The sequence below is a fragment of the Periophthalmus magnuspinnatus genome, chromosome 3 (genome assembly GCF_009829125.3).
Source record: "Periophthalmus magnuspinnatus isolate fPerMag1 chromosome 3, fPerMag1.2.pri, whole genome shotgun sequence".
NCBI lineage: Eukaryota > Metazoa > Chordata > Actinopteri > Gobiiformes > Gobiidae > Periophthalmus > Periophthalmus magnuspinnatus.
The window spans coordinates 30,706,230-30,722,109 of record NC_047128.1 but is presented as its reverse complement, the minus strand read 5'-3'; the positions used below and the strand labels follow the sequence as shown (position 1 = coordinate 30,722,109).

Here is a 15,880-nt window from a genome sequence, read left to right as displayed (position 1 = left end):
GTAAACATAGGATATGAGGCGATTATAACAGTGACCTGATAAGGCAAAAATCTCCCAAAGGATGGGTATAGATATTTATTCATGTTCAATAATATCTCTTATGGAACAGTACAAGCCTCTTCAAGAGTAACAGTTTAATAAATAATATGAATAAATAAATCTACTGCTGCCACATGACATGTAAATGGGGGGTAACGTAAACATAAGATAAAACACTCACTGGTCTCAAGCCAGTGAGTACAGTAAAACAGGAGTTTAAATATAAAGGAGGCTTAAGTCTCGATATTAAATTATGAAACGATGTGTAAAATCATATAAAATGTTATGAGGGAAATCTAAAACAGCCTGCAATACACTTTGTGCTTCCAGCTGCACTTTTCACTCTATAGCGGGGTATAGGGGTAACATGCACCAGGTTACACCAGGAGAAGGTATTTGAAGGAAGAGTGGAGGGGATCACAGTGTGGAGTCCCGGCAGAGGACGATCTCCAGCTCCGTCCGGTACAGTTTCCCCTCATCTGACAAAGCCATAATACTTTTCTTGTATCCTGCCAGCTCACTTGAAACCACATCCTGAAGAATAAAAGTAATGTTTTTAAGATTCAGCATTTACTGCCAGGAAAAACAAGAAATTAAATGATTCATTCAAATTAAGGGTGTCTATTTCAAGAGTTCCCAAAGTGGGGGTCAGGTGGTTATTCTATGGCTACCAGTCTGAAATGTTTGGACCCATTAACAATGTCCACCAAATCACAATATTTCATTGCATTTTTCTCACTATGAGCCCTATTTACTATATCCCTTTTAGAGATGTCAGAAAGTCCAGTACATGAGGAGACAAATGCAAAGGTTATATAGGCTAAGTTAATCCATCTGTACTATAAATGGCCTTTGAACAGTAACTCGAACTGAAAAATCAATGAGGTGACTATTCATTACCATTTTGTTCTTGTCACAGAGGTCTTTGAGCAAGGCATCAAGCTCCTGCTCATCAATATATCCGTTCCCATCCTGAATGAAGACACACAGATGTGTTTTATTAATGACAAAAAGACCAGATTCATTACAATGACTTTCATCATTTACCTTGTCGTAAAAGGTGAAGAGTGCGTCAAACTCTTTCACTGAGATCCGGATGCCCTATCAAAAGAAAAACAAGAAATTTTGACAACTAAGACATTTCTCGAGTGCAGTAAAAGCCCTAGCATTAGATCTAGACCTGATATTAATCCATGCAGATTATGATAACTGCGACTAGAGTTGAGTTAATCCCGATCAGACACTCTAATCCACAGTCAGAAAGGAATTGTTGATCTTCTCCCCCTGAGCTGAAATCTACATATGTCAACATACAAGATGAATACACATATAGAGTGTCAGAATGTCACAGCAGCCCATACATCCATTGGTATTTATAGGGGTTAAATTGTTCAACCAACGACCTGTTACATAAACCCTTTATAATCCTAGAGTCAATCACTTTAGTATATATCTTTCACATTATGCAACATTTTTTCCACTTAATATACTATTGTGTCTGCCTATGCAAATAGACTGTCAAGATTTGTCAGTCAAGATTTGCCAGTCAAGATTATTATAGTAGAATATTACAGTAAACTGAATAATTTAAATCCCACACAAAAGTTAGCATTTGAGTTTCGTAGATTAAGATGCTGAAATTGGCTGAAATTCAACAAGACAACAAGTTTCCAGAAAAAAATAATAAATAAAATGTCTGACCTCAAATTTTAGTAGGAAGTTTTCATTCACTGGCAAAAGTCTGCAGGAAACAAGCGTTAGTTAATAATTATGATGAGTTAATATGTTAAGGTAAATTAAAAGTAGTAGATATACTCACCTAGCCATTTCAGAGAGTCCTAGTTTTCCATCACCATTGAGATCAAACATCTTGAGCTAAATAACATAAAGGTATTGTGTTTTGAGTACTTAGAATTAATAATATCAGTCATAAGCTGCATCTAATATAACATGTATAACCAGCAGAGCCAGTTGAAATAGGGGCAGTTGAACATGTTGGCGCTACAGATGGTAGAGAGATGCTGTTGGCCCCAAAAGTGATGCCTCAGCACAGCATTTAAACTGGTAAAGCCCCGCATTGATGTTGTTCAGTCATGTTTTTAAAATTCAAGCCTCCAGAGTCATTACATTAAAGAAGTTGCAGAGAACGCATCAGGCACATGAGCAGAGAAAATGTATGTGAATATTTAATGTACAGTGAGCATTCTTTTTATAAAAATACTTACAATAGTATGTGTGTATTCAGTGAGCTTCTTGCCATCAAAGTTTCTGTTGGCCTTTTTCAGCAAATCTGAGAGAAATCCCTGATGAGACAGAGAGAAGATGAAGTGCACCGGTCGTTCCGTTATATAACTGTAAGTCGTTCAGAATCAGGTCAAAAGGAGATTTGTGCGTGTCCCGGGTCTGGTACAGAGGGCACACAAGTTTTGGTTTATATTTTGGTTTTAGACACAGAAAAATGGGACAGTCTTCTGGACAGATAAACAAATCCAAGCAAATGCGGTCAAGAGAGAGCAAATAAAAGTACTTAATGTACTCATTATTGAGTAAAAAAGTGTTTGTATTTTATGATAGTGGTGTGTGATTTTTATTATTACTACAAGGGTCATTCAATAAATAAGGTGAATTTTTCGGTATAAGGACTTTTAATACAGTTAGAAGCTTACTTTTTTTTTTTTTAACATGTTTTTCACATGGATTTAATTTCTTTTGCAGATTAAAAAAAACCTTTGAGAGTTTTGGCGATTAACAAAGATGGCCAACCAAGAAGCTCCAGGATTGAACAGCGGTCAGTTATCAAGTTTTTGGTTGCTGAAGGTGCAAACCCGTTGAAATTCATAGGAGAATGTCAACTGTGTATGGTGCCACATGTTTCAGCCAAAGCAATGTCTACAAGTGGCTAAATTGTTTAAAGAAAGACGGAGCAGTGTTGAGGATGAAGGCAGGCCTGGGAGGCCTACAGAAGTGAGGTCTCCTGAGGTGATCGAACCAGACACAGTTGACATTCTCCTATGAATTTCAACGGGTTTGCACCTTCAGCAACCAAAAACTTGATAACTGACCGCTGTTCAATCCTGGAGCATGCTTCTTGGTCGGCCATCTTTGTTAATCGGCCAAAACTCTCAGTTGTTTTTTTTTTTTATCTGCAAAAGAAATTAAATGTGAAAAACAAGTAAAACAAAAAAAAAAGAGTAAGCTTCTATGTGTATTAAAAGTCCTTATACCGAAAAATTCACCTTATTTATTGAATGACCCTCGTATATTCCTAACAATTGTGTGCTATGACCATACTGTTACTTATGTAGTCTATTGCTTTCCACATTGCTTTTGAAATTGTAAGAAAGTTTACTTTCTTTATGCCCTCTCATACAGTTTACTGCAGTGAATGTAGTTTATATTAGTAGTAGAACGGGGCAATATGACAATAAATAAAACTGTAATCTAATCCATGTCATGATACTTTTTAGCCAATAATTCACCCCTTCATAATGCAACTCTACCCACTGCACTCTTTTGTCATTCTCCTTCATGCTCTGAGTGAGGGACAGGTGGATTTAACCAAAAATGGTAAAGTGCTGGTTACCTTTTAAAGGCATTTAATATTATATACATGAGTACATAAATCATCAAAATAATGAATATGGCTCTTGAAACTTGCAGTGGTCATTTTTTGGCAAATCACCCATCCCTAATTAGCAGTATAAATTTCACACTGTTATTTGTATTAATAAACATTAGTAAGTTTAATTATAGGTTTAATATACACTTAAGTCTGTTTACCTCCAGCTCATTGGACTCAATGTATCCGCTCCGGTCAGTGTCATACCTCCTCCAGGCCTGTAGGTGAAAAGTAACAATATTCACTTTTACAAACAACTCCAGTCACAACAGCATAAATAACACTAGCCAGAGGCCTATATATCATCCAGTATACAGATAAAGGACACTCTGGGGTGTCTTCTACCGTAGTGTAAATATAGGTTTTGTCACGATGCTTATCAAAGATGGATACCTAAGCTCCCTACAGTATTCTCCAGCTCAGCCCAACAGAAAGCTCCACTCCATTCATAATGTATGGCAGTCTGAGAATAGCTTTGAAGACTTGCTCCACTGAGGGGACTGCAGAGAGCATGCAGCGTGGCTTATGTCCAGTTGCACTAGAACGGATCTTGACCAGACCCCCCTCTTTTACTACTAATTAATATCAATATAAGCAGGTTTATCAAGCTTTTCTGTGCCAATAGGTCAAGGGTCACATCCACTGCTGGGGCGAGATGAAACAATCTTAGCTTTTAGCATTGCAGCATGTTATAAATATTCCGACCATTAGGTATAGTAGTCCTATCCCGCATTTACTACAGCAGATAAAAGCTCCATCTCACAACTTGCCAATGAATTCAGCAAGCCTCTGAAGTTTAATGTTGACTGCAAATGGCTTGTTTTGCAGAATTACATTTTAGTTTACACAATAAAAGTCAGCATTTATCCATCATTTTAACTGCTACTCATAAACTACTCTGTGTAAAATTTGCAGGAAATGTAATTGTATTTTGGACAACAAACACTTTATTCACTCTAATGGCACAGAATATGCCTGGGGCACTGTTTAAATGCAATACTGGTTTGTGTACCTCACAATTCATCTCTTTAAGTTGTTGCTGAGCTTTGCCTTCTTCTGTCTACACTTCTTTTCTTCTCCTCATACCAAATTGGAAATGTCTTTTAAAACAAACTAACAAATCTAATTAATTATTTGTCATTTTACATAGGTTTCAAAAAAGAATACAGTTTTTTTCTGAATCAAACCGGTTGGTTGTGCATTTCATTGTGAACTTGGTTCATGCATTGCTGTATATATTTTGTTAATTAAATCTAACTTTAATGTACCTCCAATACATTGCGATATATGGTTTTTTTTCATCCAAGGGCAAATTTTCAAATTAATATGGATTATTTTATTCTTTGGTGGTGACTGTTGGAATATACTGTTGTATTCAAATGCATGTAATGTTTTAATTTGCCCTTACAGCCATGAACTGAGAGCTGGATCCCACAAACTCCCTAAAACACAGCAGGAAGTTTTCCTCCGTCGGCAGAAGCTGAGCCAGCTGCAGGTGAGAAAAACAGAAACTGTTAGAAACTACTGCATACTACTACTACTACTACTACCATTACTACTACTACTATGCACATTTAGTGTTACCTCTGACATCTCAATTTTCCCGTCCGAGTTCTTGTCAAAGCTGGACATGAACTCATTCATTTTCTCTCTGAATGTAGCGTGTGATGGATCCTGGGGGTAGATTAGGGAAGTGATTCAGTGATGCAAAATAATTATTTAATCAAATAATTCAAATTTTAGACTTCACTAACCACTCCTGCCCCTCTTCTGGCCATCTCCAACTCTCGGAAGAAATTCTCCAGCTCCTTTCCCTCAATATAACCATTTCCTATAGAGCAGAAAAATAAGTTTGAAGTTATTAAGTCTTAAAGTTGCCTGGAGCTTTGCTGAAAATCAAGAGTGGACAGAAGATTAAGGTCATCTGGACTCCTAAAATCTTTGGATTTTAAAACCAAACTTATGGTTTCCTTCAGTTCATCAATAAGAGAGCTCCAATTAGTACATTTTCAAAGTTTGCTAATGACTTAACATCTTGTGTGGCGTTGTTTGAGGGACTAGAGTAGTTTGTTTTGTGACAGTGGAAGCAGTCTAATGAGTCTTTGCTCAACCAAGAGAGGAGAGTGCAGCCAAATAGATGCTTATTGGTGCATTCAGTCATTTCCCCAGGATCTTGTGACAGTGATGTGACCAGACATGATTTAATACAATAATTTCCCTACATTGTCTGCCTCCCAGTCAGGTTTAAATTCTCTGTTTAATCATAAGATTGAGTCCCATCTGTTTGCAACCCTGGCGGGGCTGAGGTTCCATCATTTTACACTATATAGACAACATGTAATATGTAATAATAATAATAATACATAACACATGTATAGCACGTATACAGAATAAAATGTAGAGCTTGGTTGGTCCCCCTTCATCTCTTAATCTCTGATCCTCTCATCTCTTGGTCTCCATATACACTGTTTTTGATATGTGCTCCACGTCGCCATCTGTGCTTTGGCTGAGTTTGTATTTCAAATACAAACAAACCATGTTGTGATCCTATGCATCCCCCCCATTGACAACATTTTCTCAGCTCCTGATTACTCAGTTTCACTTTAAATGGATGCAGCAGTGACTCAGAGATGCCAAAGGCAATGAAACAATGTGGCCAAAGAGGCACAGTAATGGTCACATTTTGCAAAGAAAAATTGATCATTACTCTGCAGTCATCATGTTGTTTTCCTCTTTCACGTATAGTTGGCACTGCTGAAGGGTCTTTCAGGCAGTCACCACTCCACTACAGCTGTTGTCAGAGGTCTGCCTCTGCCACACAGTGATACATTCAGAGGCAATTCATCACCAAATGTTCCCATAAACAAAACCTGCAGTGAGGTGATGTGTGAGCCATGCAGTTAGCCCAAGACACCTTCCAATTAACCTGTCTAAAAAGGTTTATAAACTCCACAACAGATGTCTGCTAATAATAATGTCCATTTACCAACTAAATTAAATGTGTCCAACTGCATTTAATTATTCACAATACAAACAGCACACCTACCTCATCCTGGAGCATCTGGGAACCTACACCAGGATCCTGTTTTATGGACTCATTCCTGCTCCCTGCTCCAGGACAAACTCTCTCTCAGCTCTATACATGTCTGACTCCACCTGCAGGGGACTTTCTAACTGGAGTCAATGTGGGTGGCTGAAGAAGAATGGCTCATACACTTGGACTATCAGCACTGGAACTACACAGGGATATGTACTTTCTCCCCTTCTGTTCTCTAACTTTACTGGCTTCATAACAACTGATGAAGTTTGCAGATGACATCACCATCATGAAGCTCATCTCGGAGGGCGATGAGTCTGCCTACAGGAGGGAGCTGGACCGGCTGGTGACCTGGTGCAGTGGCAACAACCTGGAGCACAGCGCCCAGAAGACAGTGGATGATTGTGACTTCAGGAAAGTCATAGCCCCAATGACCCCCCACCCACCCTGACTGGCACCCCCATCATCACTGTTGACCCCCTCCCCTTCCCACCACCACCATCACCCAAGACCTTAAGTGGGAGCCCCATCAGTTCCCTCATTAAAAAGGCCCAGCAGAGGATGTACTTCCTGCAGCAGCTGAGGAAAGCCAAGCTGCCAGCCCAGATGATGGTGCAGCATCACTGATTCCATCCCCACCTCCTCCATCACCATGTGGGGCCACTGCCAGGGAAACAGGCACAGACTGCAGCGCATTGTGCACTCTCCCATCTCTCCTATGCACCTCCAGGACTCAGGGATAAGCAGGTCGGATTGCCGCAGACGCCTCTGCCGTTGGACTCATGAAGGCTTTATAACGCACGCCACTTTAAATTAGTCACTTCAACAGTACTACATCTAGGCTCTTTTTGTTGATAGTTCTGTCCATGCTGTATATTTGTTATACATTAGTCAAAGTTTTGTTTTTTTTATTTATTTACTTTATTTTATACATGTTTTTTATTTGACTAGATTTTTAAAATATTGTTTTACTATTGGTACTCATGGTTTATGTAGCACCGTATCGCCGAAGCACATTCCTATAGTGCATTTTGATCAATGACAATGGATTCTGATTATGAAAAGGCATAGTGTTTGAAACATGTTATTTTAACAGCTGTCCATAGCATTTAAAACAAATGTTGCTTTGAGATGAAACTCTGAAAATGTGCAATGGAAAATCAACAATGATTTCCCTGAAAGACCATTTATTAATTCAATGGACCAAGACCCACTCAAAAAAAGAACCCGCATTAATGATACATAATTAGATTAGGATTTTTCCTCTTGTGCACGACTCTTAACACAGCTTTTTTAGCACAACTTTAACAGAGCGTCTTTGTAAGCATGAGATTTTCATTTTCTTTCTTATTTTCTGATCCCATATATATGAAGCTCCTTCCATAGTCAGATCTCTGTAGTGGAAATTACCCCTGTGCTCCGCACTCTGGCACCTTCACTTGTCAGGACCCACTCTGCACCTGTGCCCCTTTTCCATGTAATGGGTTGGTTCCTGTGGTTCCTTATTATTGAGTAAAAAATATAAATAACGCGATATGCCTATGGTGTTGTTATGTAAAACAGCTGCTGAGTCACACTCACTAATTAATTTATAGAGATGTATAGTCTATAGTTAGAAATAAAATGGTTGATTTCTGTAAATTGGTTTGGTTTGTTGTGCGCGCAAGGATAAAGAAAATAACTAAGCTACAAACTATCGCAAAGCTTTTCAAACACTTTCCGGGCACATGCATTACTTTTGTTTAAACAGGATATAGAAGTTTGGACACTCACCGTCTGAGTCATAATGTTTCCAGATGTCGATGAACTGCGTGGCGGTGATCTCGGCCAGGTGCAGGTGTGGAGGCTGCTGCGCGTGGGTTGCCATCTCCGTGGCGCGTGTACTGGTCCTTTGGATTGAAAGTGTAGTAGTGAGAGATAAACTTTCCGTGCGTAGAGCTCCTTCGCACTGACTGTGGGCAGCTTCTCTTCAGTCCGGGCTTTTAAACCCCCCGCGGCGCCCGCTGCTCCTGCTCTGCACCAGCAGGGGCGCACGAAAGGCAGTGGTCCACAGGAGAAAGTAGTACAGTAGGAGTAAGTACGGGGGGGGGGGGGGTGTAGGGGTGTGTGTGTGTGTGGGTGTGTGTGTGTGTGTGGGGGGGGGGGGGGGGGGGGATTGATATCAAACAATAGGCCCATAATGCTAATACTGTCGATCTTTGTGATATGAATCAGTTTGAAGTCGAGGTAGGGCATTACAGCCTGCCAAATTACTCATGCAAATAATTCCCTGCATGCATGGGCAAGCTTAGAATGAAGAGACTGGACACACTTGATGTTAAGCCTCTGTTATAGGCCCATCTGTAAAACCTGCACCAGTCATTAATGAGGTAGGCTGCACCCACCATCCAAAACTGCTTCACTTGCAATGTCTCAACTGACTCCTTTGCACAGAGGTACCTAAATCCATTCTGGTAATTAAACAAGACAATACATAATTAGGTTAACATGTAGCAAATTGCAGGACATTTGTTATTTTGTTTCACACATAATATATCTGTAAATATTAAGCTTGCAGAGTTTTGATGTCCCTCCCCTGCAGGTGGAAAAGGAGCAGGGGGTATTCAGTCTCCCTGACCAATCGAAGCAGCGTTTGGCATAAATCCAGCAGGCATCAGCAGCCGGAACAACCATATAGATCACAAAAAATGCCTTTTGTTCATTCTGAGGGATGAATGGCACACTCCCCTTTCAGCTCTTTCCTCATCACAGCCTCTGCGTCTTATTGCTCCTTTTTATTTCCATTTGGGTCAGTGAAAAGGCAGTGGTCTGAAGGTTATACACCTCATTTTGAGCTGATGAAAAGATACAAGAACATAACATTTTGAAAAATATTGCAATTCAGAAGACAACAAAGAAATACAAAATAAATTCAAAACCAGGGGAAACAAAATGTGAGCTAGTATTTTAATGTACTATATGGTTGGAACATTTGATGGCATTAGTGGGTCAAAACAGGGAGCATGTTTAAAGAGAGACTAAAACATCAGCGATTTAGAAGAAAACTTTACATTAAACAAAGACTCACAAGTATTCCACTTACAGCCAAACTTATAACAGGCTAATATCATACTCTTATTCATTTAAAAATATGGTTTGAGAACAAAAACAAACAAACAAAAAAAACATTAAAAAAAAAATAATAATAAAAACTTTCTGTGGAGATGCTGGTTTGGACTGAAAATTGCAGACACCAATCGATTCTATAATGCATTCATAATGTTACTGAATAAAACGTGTGAATATTAAGTCTATGCATTGAATAAAAAAGCACACAAAAAGAGCACACATGAGAGAAAATTGTCAGGAGCAAAAATGGAAGGAGGTTTTCTATAGTGGTGCCATAAAAACATATGAATAATAATAAGAGTATTTATAGCACAGAGATGAGAGCATTTGGCATTGAAAGTGGTGCTTCTCAAGTTGAACACAGATGTTTAACGCTGTGTATAGTGACAGAGGTAATAAGAAATGTTCTTATATAATCATAATCAGATTATATCAGAAATGTATTTCCAGTCTTTTGGTTGTATGCTGCCCAGTACAGTGTCACTAGAACTAGAATACAGACTGGAACCACAGATTATGTCATCTTGTTAATGTAGTTAATTTTGTGCTCCATGACTATAAAAAAGCACAATTGTACATTATATAACTATAAATGTATTGATGGTGAAAGCATATTTAGGTCAGGTATAAGCTTTGAGGCTGAAATGATATATTAAGACTATAAGAGACAAAAAAAAAAAAGTTATTTGACTAAAAACATGCCCTGTACTGATTAAATTATGCCCTGCACTGATTAATTATGTGTGGCACTATAAAGCTCTTTTTAAAGTGAATAAGCAGATCAGACAGTCCAGACACCCCTAAAACTCCAGCTAACTTATTCTTCTGTCTACTGTTGTGCATATAAATCCTTATTATCTAAAAAATGTGGGGGAAAAAAAAGGTTAAATAAGACAATCAAGCGTTTAATTATCTAAACGATCAATTTTCATATCAATATAGACTTTATTATGCACAGATATGCTCTTTATGATTTGTGATGCATAAAAGAGGAAATTCCCAGTCACTTTCTGTTTGCTGAGGGTATTTTCATCTCACTGGGAGCACTTAAGATTTGATGTAACCAGCTTTGTCCTGCCAGAAGTGATGAAGAGGAGGCAGAGGTAGGTCACTTTCAAGCACTGCAGCAGCAGATTATACGTATTATTACGTTGATGGTATCACAAATATTTCTTCACTATTTAAAGTTCCCAGTTTAATCTGCCCCTGCTTTGATTAGGATCTCAGAATGCAAACGTCTAAACTTGCCTAGTAACATTGTTGAATAGTTATGAATGTTAATGCCATCCATTCATCCTTGGACTGAATACAGCTTAATTTCACTGAGTCTCGGTGAAATTAAGCTGTTTTGTCATGCTGCAGCCGTAACACAGCCCCGGAGGACGAAAATCCCATTGAGCGCAGCACTGCAGCTAATATCAACTCAAGAGACGTCCACACAGATTCAAACCTTGAGAAAAGCCTGAGCCATAGAGTTGCCAGGTGTTTGTTAAATTATAGTTTAATATTATCGCATGCACAAGTTATAAATTACTGATAAAAGTATAATTATAAGCTTGAGTACTGTCACAATACTGAAATACTGAACTTAAAATTTCTTTAGAATTACCATTTGGTCTAATTATTTTGATATGGATATGGCACAAGTTTCCATTTATGTAAACTTTTATGCCTATAGACAGGAAAGTACATATAGCAGCAGTGGTATGGAGCATCCTCATGAAAAATGCAACATTAAACATGAAGTTGCCTGTTTTGCATTTGTCCTCCTTAAATGTTCACCATCTTTGCTCTCTGCATTAATCAGTTGAATTCTGACCCCTCCTGTTAACCCAGCATGCTGCCCTGCACAAGCCTCATGCTCCAATGCATGTGTTATCCTCTCTCCTTCAAGACGGGGCAGCAGCAGTGTTTCTGTGTTATAAGATTTTTTAAATGTTTAGAAATGTAATAAAAAATACTTCTACTTACTACTACTACTTATATACTTTTGTTTGTTTTTTTACTGATCACAGCAACACATCTGATCTGAAAATGAATAATCCCAGTTGTGAAGATAATCAACTAAACCTATCCAGAAGCTAAAATTACTACATGCTGGTATATATTTGGCAAAACAGTTTTTTAAAAAGTCTATTTAATCACAATTGACTGGTGCTGTAGGTCTAAACACTGACCCATGGAGCTGTTTGTCTTCTATTGCCTCATCCAGCAGACACAGTTTTGTTACATGCCCCATAGCGCAACCAATGTGCAAGTTGTTGTAAGAAATGCTGGATTAGACCATGTGTGTGAATTGTGCATGTGGTAGATTGAATTAGTCTGATTTGACGTTAGCTGCTGTGTTAATACACCCAAGCAGCATTCAAAGTAGGAGTATGCCATTTGTGTAAATTAGAATGACAGGATGCTTCATCGCAATAATCACCCTTTATCATCAGTACCGCAACACAACCGCTGCAAGTTAAATATGATCAAAACTGATAATCGTCCAAGCTCAGAAACTCACAACTGACTGCATGTTGTGTTAAATAAAAATGCTTAAAATGACAATGTGAAGCTGTGTTTTGCTGATTACATCTCCACAGTTCCCCCCCCCGTGCATGTTGCCTGACAAAACAAACTCACTGCTGAGATTGCAAAGTCATTCAGTCTCTCACAATGTGGCCTAAACATCTATTAAGCACAGAGCTGATACATTTCACATTTGCAAAGGTAGAGAAAGCACTTTTTCTACTCCCTCTTCCTCAGGGAACAATTAAGACACTGGACCTCCTGTGAGCACATTTCAAAAACAACCTCCCCAACCCTGCCACAGGAGACAGCAGCCCTGTACATCTGGATGATGCAACAGAGAGCTTAAATACCTGAGACAGGAGGACTATTATCCAACACCGGTGGAGTGATGGATGCTTGGCATACAAAATGGACATGTTAATTTGCAAAACATTAAATATAAATGTTCTGATATGTTCACAGTGGTAATTAAGTCACCATCGGTCCAAGTTCAGGGTCTCCCAAAATAAAACACAATAGTCATCTTCACCTCTGTTAAGAAACTCAAAAAGGTCATAGATTGTCCCAATTAAGTCTATGCACAAAACTGTATAAAGTCAAACTAAACTTCATCAAATGTTCAATGGTCTGCATGTATTTCGACGTATCTTTTAACCATAGGAAACACCTGTAATAGCACAAATGCAAATATGTAAGTTTAATGCCCTACTGTGGAACATTCTATGCCAAGCAATATCATTTCAATGAGACAAACAGCTGGCAAACCTTGCACCAGAAAAATTACATAGTGCATCTTTAGATGAATAATCTTTAAGCAACAGGCCGTGACTTGTTTGAGTACAGTTATTATAAAGATATTTCACACCATCTATATATCAAGTTCACTATGACGCTCATTTATTGATCTATACATTTATTACCATAATGTAATTTTCAGTGACAACAGTATACAAGAGTAATAATTAAAGATTTAACCTCCACTGTGTTAAACTGCGTGTATGGGAAAAGCCGCACCCGGTCTTATGTTAAACGTGTTTGTTATGGACCTTCACACTACATCCTTGTCACCGTTTTGGGGAGGCGACGGAGCACTTCACATAAGAAGCCTATATCAGTTCATGTGCTGTGAGTTTGCATGAATCATCTGGAGTTGACAAGCCTCCATAAACAAATGCAGCCAAGCGCAGCCACACTCCCACATGCACAAATAAAAAGGCCGTACATAGACCAAAGCTTCTCTCTGTCTAAGTGCATTTGGACATAATAAATGCCAGGGCGACATATGGCACCTATCTGATTTGTGTTTTGGGTCCACACCTCTGCCCAGGTAATTCCTTTTATTGAATTTGTGGGCGAGCCTACAATGAACTGCACCATGTTTAGCCTAAAGGGCAACGTACAGGACAAATGGATAATCTGTCAACTATTGATTGCAATAGTTCATGTGCAAAATAAACCAAGCTTTGTAATTATACCCAATTAATCAAATGAAACAATGGCCAGTGTGTGGGAGATAATCCATCACTGGATAGCAGCAGTGCATTTAAAGGGTTTAATGCTGTGACGCTTCATTTTGTAGAGAAAATGACACAATAAGCTCAAAGCGCAAGCTGCTGGCCAGAGTGCTGGGTTTTAGCCATGGCAGATTAAAGCTTGTTTCACATTGAACGCACTGCACTGTGTCCTGTTGTGGAATATTGGTTTGTTTTGTAAGGAGTAAAAACAGGTGAATTACAGACATTATTGCAATTATGAGAGAAAATAAATGCTGATTTATTTAGATACTTGCAGGTTAGATTGAATTATAAATCAATTTTACTGTGATATTAAAGACCACAGTCACTCTTCTGAGTGGGTTTTTTTTCTGGGAACTTTGTATTTTTCCCATTAACTGAAAATATATGCTAAATCCTCCAGGTAGTCCTGACCTAACCAGAATCTGGAGATGGGTCTATGCACCACTGTGGATGCACATACTGACTGAGTGTTTATAAAGATCACTGCAACTCTTGTTTCCAAGTTATCTCAAAAGTCTCTACCGCTATCCTGTTTGTCACTGGCACTGCTTGAATACACAGTGGGTCTAACTGAAAGGCACAATATGTAATTTTCCAGAGGTGCTGCATCACCTGCATGATACCATGAAAATATAATCCATACTTTAACTAAAATATAATGAATATAATTAGTTTAATACACAGATACATTAAACAAGTTAAATGTATGTGTGTGTTTGTGTCAAACATAAGGGTTTAATACTGATGCATATATACAATAATCTTTTATATTTCCTTGCTTTTTGCCAGTTCTAATAGTCCAAGTATTACTCTGATTAGCATTTTAAAAGACTAAGAGGAAGGCCATATGGCTACCATGGCCATAAATCTGATTCCACCCAACATGATTTACATATGAACAATCTATAAAAGCAGTCATTAGAACGGGAACTAAACTACAATATTTCTGAGCATCGACAGAGTTTGACACCTCAATTCAGGCAGCATGTCAAGAGGTTAATTGCTTGTTGTTGTTTATGAAGAAAAAAGCACATACCACAGGGTGAGATTTGTGACTGCAAATGCCTCTTTTCTGCCCTGGTGATTTTTGAATTTGGGCCAAAGCTGCATTTATTCCTCCAGCTTCATAGTTTGGTTCCTGGACGTTGATAAAAAAAACAAAAAACAAACTCAAACTCAAATCAAACAGGGATTAATGCATCTTTTACTCAAATAGATTTCACAACTGCCCCTGTGCTGCAGTATAGGGAATTGGTGTATTTAACTCCATGTTTAATCTTAGCAGTCCTAGATCCATGGAGGGGCTTGATCTCTCATGCTAGATTCACAAGTCAAAGTTCCCCTCTTAACATCAACACAGTTCTATATATTTCTTATCTGCTTTAGTGAAAGTCCTTTCCATTTCACATATCCACTCCTACAGCAGAAAATAGCTGAGCTTCACACACACTATCAGGGAGAGTTCAGTCAGGCGCGAACAGCTTTGCTTTAGGCAGTAAATATTAAAGAACCCTCAGCCTGACAGTTCACAGGGACTGTCACCACAAACTCAAACATAGCATTTAATTTGCCTTTCAGGAAATGATCTATTTGTTTTACAGATGTGAAGGACAGGTAGCCCTTTTCTTTCAGATTGATTAGTCTTCTCAGTGCAGCCAGTGAAAAGGACAAATGGGACAACAGCTGCAGGAGAGTGAGCAACTCGTTTGCATGGCTCTGTGACAAAGCAGATGTTCAAATTGCTAAGCGTTGAGTTTAGGCCTACTTTCTTTACTTTGACAAAAAAAAATGCCTCTTTTTTTTTTTTTTAAGATTTAGCAATGTCTTAATTTTGTAATTTTTTCAAACGTCCCATACAAATAGTACAAATGACACCTTTTCCATCTTCTGAGTGTTGCACTGCTGAAAGGAAAAAAATATCTGGTAAAGCATGTTACAACATCAACAATGTAAAGAAATCAGATATCAGAATATAAGCATAAAATGAAGCTGGAAATTAACAATTTCAGCATCAACAACAAACCACTGCGAACCCTGCCAGTG

General features: G+C 38.5%; 1 protein-coding gene across 1 annotated transcript; it reads right to left on the bottom strand.

Moving 5' to 3' along the window:
* Positions 1 to 160: 160 nt before the first annotated feature.
* On the bottom strand, positions 161 to 8,646 carry LOC117390683 (calretinin-like). The gene is made up of 11 exons (XM_033988482.2): positions 8,469 to 8,646; positions 5,413 to 5,489; positions 5,243 to 5,332; positions 5,067 to 5,147; positions 3,820 to 3,876; positions 2,265 to 2,342; positions 1,859 to 1,914; positions 1,741 to 1,780; positions 1,087 to 1,140; positions 940 to 1,011; positions 161 to 573 (listed from the first exon to the last, which is right to left on the bottom strand). Exons 1-11 carry the CDS (start codon positions 8,560 to 8,562, stop codon positions 457 to 459), a joined length of 816 nt encoding a protein of 271 aa, XP_033844373.1. The 5' UTR covers positions 8,563 to 8,646; the 3' UTR covers positions 161 to 456.
* Between the last annotated feature and the right edge of the window lie 7,234 nt (positions 8,647 to 15,880).